At 35.8% G+C, this 12297-nt stretch overlaps 1 protein-coding gene across 1 annotated transcript; it reads right to left on the bottom strand.

The window, feature by feature from the left end:
• Positions 1-695: 695 nt before the first annotated feature.
• reep3a (receptor accessory protein 3a) lies at positions 696-10680 on the bottom strand. Its single transcript, XM_056235046.1, has 8 exons — positions 10376-10680; positions 7412-7484; positions 6589-6665; positions 4642-4762; positions 4204-4317; positions 2673-2811; positions 1368-1504; positions 696-1162 (listed from the first exon to the last, which is right to left on the bottom strand). The coding sequence occupies exons 1-8, from the start codon at positions 10405-10407 to the stop codon at positions 1088-1090; spliced, it is 768 nt and encodes a 255-aa protein (XP_056091021.1). The 5' UTR covers positions 10408-10680; the 3' UTR covers positions 696-1087.
• Positions 10681-12297: the final 1617 nt, after the last annotated feature.

Below are 12297 nucleotides of genomic sequence, written 5' to 3'. Positions count from 1 at the left end.
AAAAAGAGAAGTTTTGAATAATATCCTGGGTGTTATTTTTTTCCAATATAGTAAAAAATTCACTGAAAATATTCCCCAACACTGAAGGTCTGAATTGAACCAGTGGTGAACGGTTTGGTGTTAACCTGCAATTTCAGAATTTTTTTGTAGTTTGTTATTTTTTTGTAGATAAAATGCTGTAACAACACCAACACTGAAATTGAGAAAAATGGGTTCAACATTTTTTTCTATTATTTATTCTGAATCTGACCATAGTTGAGCCAAACCCATCTGACACAGGACAGCTCATAGTCTAAGAGATATGATTTAGTTAAATGGACCACTTTTATGACACTTCTATTGTGCTGTGGTTTTCATTTTGGAATGTGCTTGACTTTAATTTCACTTTAATAATTATATGAAAAAAAGATATTCTCCAAAAATATTTCTTTTGCATTCCATGGACAAAATGCACATGGGTTTAGAATGACATGAGGATTAATAAACAATGACATAATTTTTATTCTGGGTGAACTAAGGAAATTGTAAACATTAGCATGCTGAAACACCTACTGTATGCATACACAAAAACCTGCTATTAACATGCACACTCATTTTTAGTCCATTTCAAGCTGAAAAGTGCACGCTACAGTAACCTTAGACACCTGCCCCTGTAGAGGGAGAGCGAGGACACCATGATATCCACCATTAGAGATGTCTCTACAGAGGCAGGTTCAGGTCAAGTTACAGATCAAATGCGCTCGGATCCATTTTTAAATAAGACTGTACTCATACTACACTTTGGTATTTTTTCTGAACAAATAATGCTGCATGCAAGATTATTCATCACTCTGCATAATTGTTGCTTGTATTGTAGTATTCCTCATCTGTAAGTCACTTTGGATAAAGCATCTACTTAAAGAATGACTGTAAATGTCATTGTTCATGCTAAGTATTTTTGTAGTTTGTAGTGTTTAGTGCTGCTCTGAAAGAGCATTATCTTGCAGAATTGCCTGACAAAAGTTTAGAATTAAACTTGAGCATTTTTAAACCGAGGATTAGACTGCAGTTTTGATGCTGATCCCATCTGTGAGTTTGTATTGGACAATCAAGGATGGTCAAAAGTGGATGATGTAACCAATTGCCGCCTTCGGGGTTTCAGCTTCAGAGAGCCATAGCGAGGCTTTAAAAAAACAATACAACACCAATACACATAGTTAATCTTCAGTAAATACTACAGTGGGGTTTTAATATCTGAGACCCCCAGGGTTTTGTATTCAGCTTTAGATTATAAATAGCGCTGTCAAATCGATTAATCGCGATTAATGGATTTGACAGCACTAATTATAATAGAATTGAACAGAAAATGTTTGCATGTACAAATGTACCTCTTTGCGTGCTGCTTTGGCACGGGTGAGTTTGACACTCTGAGATCTGCGCAGGCCCTTCTGCACTGACGCCTCGTCGTCAGAGAATACTCCATCTGTTTCCTCCTCATGCCCCTCCCCAGCTTGAGTATATGGCTCTGTTGGAGCAGATGCACAGAGGAAGCAATAAAGATCTCAAACAAGAGGAACGGAACCTTGAAGGATTAGTTTACCCAAAAAATTTAAATTCTATCATCATTTACGCACTCTCATGTCACTCTAAACCCATTTTGTGAATTTGTGGAATGACAAAAAAAAGAGAATTTTCAATACAAATCACAACAAATAGATATTAAAGCTATCAAGCCTCAAAAGATGTAAACGCACCATGAAAGTATTGGAATATAGTGGAAAATGTTTATGGTGCTTCATTTTATTGTGAATGCAGTCTTCCTTTCTCTATGAAAGGCATATGGGTTTGGAGTGATATGATGGTGAGTAAATGACCGCATTTTTTGTCCAAAATGCATGATTTGTATTATCTTACAACAGTATATTTCTTATTTAGGGAAAAATAGAGTCTATTGGAGACGTCCAATAGATTACTTGGGCCCGCCGAAAGAACACCACAGACACAGTACAATCGACATGGGAAAATCTCACAGTAAAACAAGCAGCTGTGAAAATATGATACACCGGTGTTTTGCCAGATGAGAAGTTTATCTATGTATCATCTTTTTACTCTTTTAATTCCTTTAATAACTGTATCATCTTGATATCTCTTTTAATTCCTTTTTATAACTGTTTTAATTTTCCTTGCTTTTATTTTGTGATTATTTTAATTCCTTTCTGTGTAAAGCACTTTGAATTACCATAGTCTATGAAATGTGCCATTTAAATAAACTTGCCTTGCCTTATTACTTGGACAGTCACCTGATAACAGATTACTCTAAATTGTAATGCAGAAAGAAACATGCATTTTCTGTAAAGCTGCTTTGAAACGATATGTATTGTGAAAAGCGCTATACAAATAAATGTGAATTCAATTGAATTGTTTGAACAGCTAGACTTTCCATCAGTTTCCATAAGGATTATTTTTCAATCCTTGTTCTACCACTAGAGGGAGACATACTGTAATTATTATTTAACAGACAATGTGCTCCACTAGGGTTCATCTGCCCTTGAGGTCTTTAAATGCTAATTTTGACTCTTACAGCTCATTTGTTTCTTCAGTTAAATCAGTATGTGGTAATTTTTCATAATTACATAATCAATTATTTATCATTATATAATCAGAGAAATGATGTCATTAGAGCATGTGCTCACCAGAATCGACAGCGCTGGGGTTAGCAGGATGAAGGGCCCGTCGTCGGCTGGGGTTGGAGAAGGCTGACTGCTCAGAGGGGATCTGCGTCAGGTCTGGAATACTGAAACTCCTCAGACGTTCACTGATGGCACCCTGTCCCTGTGACACAAGTCATGTGATCAGCTTTGTCACTATGCATGATCTACACAGTGCATTGAGTGAACACAATTCAAGAACCAAAAAGCCTTCATTTGTGGTTGCTTTTATTATACACAAGCAAAGACATATTTTTATTTCACTTATCTGAAGGCATCGACCAGTTAATAATGGTCTAATGATGTGCTGGTGACAGGTTACTTACAGCAGATCGAAAAAGAAAGCAAGTTACCTGGGAAGGGTGCAGAAGCTACTGCTGGAGTTTAATTTAGCATGTAGACAGAAAGAGAAAGGAAACAGGAAGATTTGTACTAGATTTGTAATTTTTTTTTTAAGAAAACGTGAGTGGTGATTAGAACAACATTAGCAACTGCATAATGTGGCAGATGGTTACCAGGGTGTTGCTATGCAGTGATTTTAGTGTGTTGCTATGCGGTTGCTAGGGTGTCAAAAGTCAAAAGACCCCAACCCTAGATATTTTTGTCTCTAGATATGAGGAGTGAACTTTAGCAAGCACCACTACTAAAAAAGTGTTGGGGATTTTCTTTTAAGAATCAGACATGGCCAGACATTAAATTTGAAAAAAGAAAAAGAACAAGAGAGAACAAGAGAGGCAATAGTGAAGAGCACATTTAATATTTATTGAGTCACTCTGGTTTTCATTTCCATGCAGTATTCGTCTTAATATTAAATAATACATAACAGAAAATAATCATACTGACCTGAAACTATTTTAACAGAAGTATATATAATACTACTGTTCAAAAGTTTGGGGTCAATATGATTTTTTAAAGAAATTAACACTTTTATTCAGCATGGATGTATTAAATTGAGCAAAGGTGACAGTAAATACATTTACATTGTAACAAAAGCTGCTGTTTTTTAAACTTTCCAATCATCAAAGAATTCTGAAAAAAATAATACTTTTTTAACATTGATAATAAGAAGAAAAGGTTCTTGAACAGCAAATCAGCATATTAGAATGATTTCTCAAGGATCATGTGGCACTGAAGACTGGAGTAATGATGCTGAAAATATTCAGATTTGCCATCACATTAACAAATTAAATTTTGAAATATTTTATTAGTTATTTTAAATTATAATGATATTTCCTAATATTATAGTTTTTAACTGTATTCTTTTTTTCCATTTAACTAACAAAATCAAGTTCCTAAATATTTTAAAAAATCTGGTATACCCTTTCCTAGAAATTCTTTTTATAAGCAACAAGAGCTTAAAACAGCATATCAGAAATGTCTGTAAAAAATTAAGTAATGTATCAATGCAAAACAATGTCTCTGTTTACATGGAATGAAAGCTGTTAGCTGACCAAATCAGCTTAGTTAGTTAGCTTAGCTCAAATGCCCAGTATGAGCACATGTGTCTGTGTGATACCTTCACAGCAGCAGATACAGCAGCAGCAGCCGCGATAGTGAGACCCTGACGCCCGAAATTCACCATCGTCTCATAACTCTTATCTCTGGCCTGGACAATATAGTCATCAATATCCTGCCAAACATAATGTAAAAAAAAATCTATAAATCTATAATTAAAATTCACCCTTAACCTCCAACTAGGACTTTGACAACAAACAATTACAGAGGGAACGAGATATGCAGTTAAAGGAACCGTGGAGTTTAAATCATAGTTTACAATGATCACATAATCGAGACATCCAACTAACCCAATCCATCTGTTTTTCTCTTAACGTTACTTATGTGATCATTGATAATGTAATCCTACTGACTCCTTAATACATTTCAGTATGACTGTGTGTTCACTTTCAGTATATGCCTAATCGCAGGGAACCTGATGATGTGTTAGGGTCATTACCCTTTCCTTGGATGCCAGCATAGGGTGTAGGAACTTCCTGTAGAGAACACTGGCTCCTCTGGTGTAGGGAGACAGCAACCAAAAGACGAAAGCCATTTTCAGTTCGTAGTAAACTGGAAACCTAAAACATAGTCACGTGCAATTAATGTGAAAATAGAGGGATGACGGAAGACAAAAAGAATGAGTTTGAGTTAAACTTTCTCTACGATCTCTAAAGTCTCTGGTACCGTAGTCGTAGTACTGACACCTTAAAGGGTAAGTTCACCCAAAAAATGAAAAAATATTCAATTACTCACCCTCATGTCATTCAAAACCCGTAAGACTGAAGATATTTTAATGAAACCTGAGAGATTTCTGTCCCACTACCACTTTGACACTTCAAAAAGATCATTAAGAGATCATAAAACTAATCCATATGAATTGAGCAGTTTAGTCCAAATTTTCTGGAGAGACTCGATCACTTAATTTGATTAACAGATTGAATTTAGGCTTTTATTCACATAAACATTGATCAGCGAAACTAAACAGAAGCTCAACCAAACCTGCATAACACACAAGAATGAACCTCATTGGCATTTCGGCATATTTGTGTGTAGGCTATTTGACCGTTTAGGCGCGTATCCGAAGCCCACAGTATACTTTGCTTATGCGCGTTCCGCCCCGTCTCTGAGCGCGCACACAGGAGGCCGCCTAGGGAACAGTATCTCTTTTACGACTTAATATGCTATTAATAACACTGTTTAATATCAAGCACATCCCATAGTTTAGCAACAGTAGACTGCATTTTATAACACTCAGTTATTTGGCCGTTTTGGATGTCAAGTTTGGAGTTTTAGGAAGGAACGTAAGCTGTGAAGGAAAGTGTGCTGGACAGAATGTGGCAGCGGCATACTAATCAATTTACGTCAATAATCTTGTTTTCATAATTTTTGGAAGCCAAAATCAAAATCAATTACGATTAATCGCACAAGCCCTACTCAATGGTTCTCGCGAAAGCTCAAACATGCTGTGTAACACACGAGAACAAACCTCATTGGTTCTTGCCATCAAACAAGCATGCTTGAGCTTCCATTTACCATATCTGATATGTGTGTTGTTGATGAATATTTATATGTGAATGAATACAAATAAAGCGATCGTGTCTCGTCAGAATATTTGGACTAAAACGCTCAATTCATATGGATTAGTTTTACAATCTCTGTATGGATTTTTGAAGCGGTAGTTGCGTGGACTGTCAATAGTGGGACAGAAATCTCTCAGATTTCATTAAAAAATATCGTCATTTGTGTCTTACGGGTTTGAAACGACATTTGAGTGAGTAAATGATGACAGAATTTTCTAAATTTTTTAAAGGTGAACTGTCCCCTTAAGCAACAAATAAACAGCCTTGGTTGATTGACGTAATGAAACTATATCTGTTAATAGACAGATTTGAATAATAAAATAATTTGCCAAATTAAAGTGATATTATATATTTGTATATCTTTGTTTTTAATTATTGTTATTTATTTATGTTTTAGAATTTTTAGTGCCATGATTTTTAGAACCCTTTACTATAGAGTACTCTGTGCAGTTTTATCCTGAGCTATCCTTACAAATAAAGCTGATCTAATTTGGGACGACCAGTAACTTTTTTTTTTCTTTTTTTTTTTTTAAATGTCACGAAACTAATGAAATGCACTCAAATTTAACTGAACTGAAACTGAACCTAACAGACTGGTTCCCCTAAGTGGCCTGAGGAAAATAAACGGAGCTCAAAATCTGCAAGTGCAGCAACAGATAAAAGCCCTTTTCATACACCACAAAGGCTGGACAGTGAAAAGCCACACAATAGAGAAGAATTGCTAAATGTTAATAAAACCACTTGATGCACAATTACTCCATGCAATCCAATAGCAATCATTTGTCTCTTTTCAGACAGTGTGACTGAGTATGTACAGTATTTACCAAGCCAAAGAAAGGTCTGTGATGGTCTCCACCACTGTGTAAAGTGCAAACACAATCCAGTACATCATCCATCGCACCTGTCAAACCACAAACACAAAATGTTTGTTGAAAGTATAGAAGAGATAATACAAAAACACACCATGGTGGACCATTTAAACTAAGGTACAACTTTTTTGGCGCTCGAGCGGTTAATAAAAACAAAACTGCATGCGTCTTGCGGAAGAATATTGTAGCGGAGCTACTTCTCTCAGTTTATGTTTATGACGAGTCACGCAGGTTCTTCACAGCGGTTGTTGTCCCGCTCCGTCTAAATTAGTCAGAATATAAACACTTATTATAGGCGTATCATAGTGATTCAGGATAAGGCAAAACACGATTTGGAAGATGGTACATTCATGATGTAGGCTACTCGCTCATTACATACATTTTAAACAAAAAGTTACATAGTGTACCTTTAAATATTACAATATATGAATATTAATAAATTACTATATGGTACATATCAAAATACTATTGTAACAACATCACTATATACCAAATACATTATATTTTGTAAGGAGAGAAATGGAAGTAGCTGGAAGAGACCATAAAGTGAGGATACACTGCGGAAGGACAGGATTAAAATGCTAAACAGCTCAGGGTTTAGTTACTGACAGCCTCTGTCAGATACTAAGAGTAACCGGGATATACAAACAGCTGGAGCTCTCCATCTACTCCGGCTGTTAACGTTCTCTGAACTCTAATATTAAGAGTCAGTAGAACATTGCTGGATAATGATATGCATATGACTTTGTCTTGTTTGTTCAAAGTATTGAATACTCACATATTCTTTGACGTTCTTGGATTTGACAGCTTTAAAGGAGTAGTATGCAGGATACAGCGTTCCAAACACAAGACTGTGTGAGGAAACACAAACAGGCATGCAATTGAGACTACTATATTCTAAAATGCCTGTTATAGGCACAGGCAAACAAATAAAGGTTCAAGCTGACAGTAACACTCTTTACAATTAGGGACATATGTTATATCGATTGATCTATAGGCCTATCGGTTATCAGCCAATATTAGGGATTTTTTTTGGGGACATTTGGTTTACCTTTGCCATCATCTAACATTCACATTATCTTTAAAATTAATACTTTATTTTAAAAAAGTAACATTTTTACAACACTGTCTTGAAGCTGATATCTTTTTTTCCTATTGTTGTGGTGCCTAAATTCACTTATAGCATTTAAATGGATTGATCTTTGTGTTTTTTTTTTTTTTTTATTCAGACAAAATAGTGTAGAATTCAGTCATTTATTGGTTATTGGCCATAACATGAAAATAATTATGGGCTTATCTGAACCAGAATTTGAATATCCCATTCCCTATGGACAATTTTGTATGAAATATTACTACTATTTAACATTCATTTGGATGCCCACCCAAATGGCACAGCCTTTACCTTTGGTTACATGCCAATAAAATATTAAAAATGAAACACTGATCATTCAAAATGCTTTGTTAATTCTACAAATATCTATTTATTCATGGTTTTTGCATGATGAAACACCTTTATAGGAACGCCCACCTGGAGGGCAAAAAAAGGCTTTTCTCCATTGCTTGCCAGTTATTTTTTACCAGGTTTGTACTAAGTACTAATGTAGTAAGAGCAGTGATATTAAATTAAAAATACACCTTATTAATGATGCATACTATGTACAGGCAAGAAGATGAACCCAGAGTATAAATGCCACGTGCAGTTTCTCATTAAGATTTTTTCCATACAAAACCATTATAAAGAAAATGCCATTTCAAAAATGCCATTTTTGTTTTCTAAATACCACCGTTTCAGGCACTGTTTTTTTTTTCATGCTATGCGTTTTAGAAAGTCCTGCTGTTTTTAGATATTTAAATACTGCAGCAGGAGCAGTATCTGGATCATGATTCACAAGTGCCCAAAACTTGCATTTTGTTCACATATTTTTGTTTTTCTTCTTTTAAGAGTTGATCTAAATATATGTGGCTTGAAACGGATGGAAAACTAACAGGCAAGTGCTGCAGTTCTATGGACGGTTTGCCCTCTAGGTCTCTGCGGCAGTCACATGACTGAAAACTATGAATAGTTACGGATGAGATTGAAAAAAAAAGAAGCATGTTTTTTAGTTTTTTTCCCCCAAAGAGGTGCTAAACACCTCACTTCAGTATCCACGGCATTCACTGTAACCGGCCTGTCTTTCCCTGGACTTTCCCTGCATTTTCAGTAGCTATGGGAACGACAGCACTGCCTGATACCGTCTAAAGTTATGTGCATTCATGGGTGTGTGTGTGTGTGTGTGTGTGTGTGTGTGTTGAGGGACTGTTGGATGGATTCCATTTATTGCGTAACCGTTTCTCCACTCTGAAGCATCTCTACCATAAAGCAAAATAAGTGCTGAAGTCAAGAGTAGAGGTCATTTTTTAACTCAAAACAAAAATGATCATTTGTAATTAAACAACTTTAGCATCACCAAGTCATCTTTTCCAAACAGCCCTGTATTGCTATTACTACTAGTCAGAAGAAAGTGTTTAAGCGTCGAATTATGTGAGGACACATTACAGTCACAATGGTTTAGTCATGCATTTCCTATTACGCTGTTCGCTGGGAGAACTTGTGAGGGTAAAAAAAAAAAGAAGGTAAAAAAAAAAAAAAGAAATTCATGTGTGCGCGTGATGTTACTGCACATCTCTAAAAACAGCTAGGCCTTGTTTGCCATCATCAAATAATTCATCATGTTCACTAACAGTAAGAACACAAAAGGCATTTCAAAAGACCTTTAGACTTTGTAACTGACTATAACCTAGTATAAGATGTATTTCTATCAGTGACGACCAGAGACCTTATCTCTTACATTGTCAGTACACTAAAGATAACCAAACCCGCCACAGCAAACAGCTCCTAGTGAGATGAGGCACAGAATGTGCTTTCCTGTGCTGACCTTTCCACAAAGAGAGGGACACACCTAATGTAACATTAAGGTCCAGCAGGAAAACAGCAGTTCCTCCTTCCTTGTCAGACAGGGACATTAACCAAAGCAGGTCTCCAGCCAAAAACATGATGGATTTCCTGTTCTACTCCACTACGGCAGCAAGACAGATGTTTTTTTTTTCTGCTTAATTTGTGAATTTGTATCATGTTTGACATGAATCAGGGGTTCCTCCTACAGGTCCGTGAATTGTAATGATTTTTCCATTAGCCTACTTTTCCAATCTTTTGTGATGACTGTATTAGGACTTTGCACAATCAAAAATAGTAATATCTCTCATCTCTAGCTGATAAAATACTTCAGATCTGACCACACCTAGAAAAAATATATTGACTGTAAACATTTCCATGACCGTTTAAAATTGAATTGATTTTCATTACCTTTCTGGGCCTGAAAATCAAACTTAAATTTCCTGGTTTTAGATTTTCAGGACTGTGGGAACTTTGTTGATTGTGGGGAAAAAAAAAAAAAACATGAAAATACTGCAGTGTTGCAACTGTAACATTATTATATTGGAGACAAAACGGTTTTTAAACTGAAGCATGTTGAGTATTTTTTTTAGGTTTTTTTACTCGTGACCGAAAGCAAATAGCACACGACAATAAACATTACGATTTGCTTGGTGGATTTATAATACTATTTTCAATGATAACATAGATATATAGAGACAGACAGTGTGCATAGATTTGATCAGTATGCACAGTCAACAGTTTTTCTAATAACAGTTAAGTTACATGTAAGCTCAGAAACAAAGCAAATCTTTTTTAATAAATACTCACACGATGACCCTAGATATAATCCACGACACCATCTTCCAACCTGTTGCACTTTCAAGTAATGAGATTGGCTGCAGGTCCAGTCCAGATGTATAAATTATTCAAGTAAACTATAACTAACAATAACTTTTGTCTCGCTTCTCCAACCGCTAAAACTCAAACATTGAGTTCCTGTTTTTAACACATACGTTCTGATATCCACAAGTCTACAAGATGACATCGTTATTTGACAAATAAACACTCGTTTTAGCTGTTGTTATCTCCCTACATTATGTCCCGTTGTGTTAAACGTGTAACTTATGTATTGTTTTTCTTCTTCTTCTTCTTCTTCTCATTTCCTTTCGGACTAGGAACGATGTCACGTTTGATTGATGGCTCGACTGGCCACCGATTGGACGGAGCCAATGGTTTGTCCCGCCTTCTGCGTTTGCTGATTGGCCCATTGACTCCAAACAGGGTCACAGGGCGGAGCAGTGCAGAGCAGGGCAGGCACGCTGGTTGCGTTCTAGGATGAGAATGATTTTGTGGCAGGTAATTTTATGAAACATTTTTAGTTGAAGATGTTAAAATATTCTTCGATGGATGGATGGATAGATATTGTTATGTATTTAATGAACGCATTTTCGTGTTGTAGTTTGATGGATGGGATGTATTTTGAATGCAGGTTCAAAACAGGTTCATTCTCAAGTTGATTTGCTTTTGCTCAGGAACGTTCTCATTCTAATCTAGAGAGCAGTTTATTGGACAAAAACTTGGATGCACCTAAGTGTAAGATAAGACATAAATATTTTTGATCCATGGTACATGTTCTAAAATATCATGTTTTCATCTTTAAGAAGTAGCCTACTACACTAACATATAGATGACCTCAATGGTAATTATACCAATAGACAAAGCAACAAATCTCCAGGTTATCTGAGTGGAACTACACTGTAGGTAATTTCCTATCATTCGGGGCCTGACAAACAATCATAGGATGATTTTTGAGATAATAAATCATATATTTATGGTAGCAATAATGTAGGTTAGTTATATAGATGTTAGGGGTGTGCGATATTGACAAAAACAAAGGATATCTTAATATTTTCTGGGATTTTATCGATAATAATAATTATACAATATTTTGCTGATATTTATTGTGTTGGTACATGGCAGGTTTAGGACTGCCGTTGACAGCTGACTCTCAAAGCTTTTGATATTCTTTATATTTTGTGCGGCGGATAGTTCACAGTAGTGACATAAATTATCTTTTTTTTTTCATTAAGTTTAAATTGATTTTTACCTTTAATGGGCATTTTACCTTTATAAAGCCATTTTTTAACCTAATTAAATGTATGCATCATCTTTTGTGTCAAATTCTTACATTTAATCAAAAAAATTCAATTAGAATAATAAGACACAATAGGCTGTTACCAATTAAATGAAATCAGTATCAACAAAATTCATTTTTGCAATGCAGAGGAAACAAGCTGCATCTGAATTGGCATTTAGAGAGAGGCCTGCTCACCGCAGAGCCATGGGTGGAGTGTGAAGTCCAGCTCCCCTTCTCTGAATGTGATTTGGGCATAATGGGTGGAGCTAGAATATCCAACCACACCCTGGCTGCGTCCGAAATCGGATACTCTCTCGAGTAGGTACTTATTTTGAATTTTAGTTAAAAAAGTATGTTCTATATAGTATCATGTACACCAGAATCTCGCTGTTAGTAGAAGGTCATCCAGGTACTTTTTTTGCCAACTCTTTTATCAGTACTGTGAATTTGGACATACTGCTTTTGTCACATACTGTTTTTCATCTACTATATAGTAGGGAAGTATGCGATATCGGATGCAGCTCCTAACCCTGTATACCTTAACTCCTGACATCAAGAGACGTGTAGCTGGACGTCATTTGGCTCTGCAGTGAGCACCACTTGCATTTATTAG

Source organism: Rhinichthys klamathensis, unplaced genomic scaffold (assembly GCF_029890125.1).
Source record: "Rhinichthys klamathensis goyatoka isolate OS25496 unplaced genomic scaffold, OSU_Roscu_1.1 h1tg000412l_1, whole genome shotgun sequence".
Taxonomy (NCBI): domain Eukaryota; kingdom Metazoa; phylum Chordata; class Actinopteri; order Cypriniformes; family Leuciscidae; genus Rhinichthys; species Rhinichthys klamathensis.
The sequence above is the reverse complement of the archived record's forward strand: the minus strand, read 5'-3'. Positions and strand labels throughout refer to the sequence as shown.

Coding starts and splice junctions, on each gene's coding strand:
- reep3a (XM_056235046.1), bottom strand. CDS start 10,407: ATGGTGTCGTGGATTATATCTAGGGTCATCGT. Junction 7,485..10,375: donor ATTATATCTAGGGTCATCGT/GTGAGTATTTAT, acceptor TTCCTCACACAG/TCTTGTGTTTGGAACGCTGT. Junction 4,763..6,588: donor ACAGACCTTTCTTTGGCTTG/GTAAATACTGTA, acceptor ACTATGTTTTAG/GTTTCCAGTTTACTACGAAC.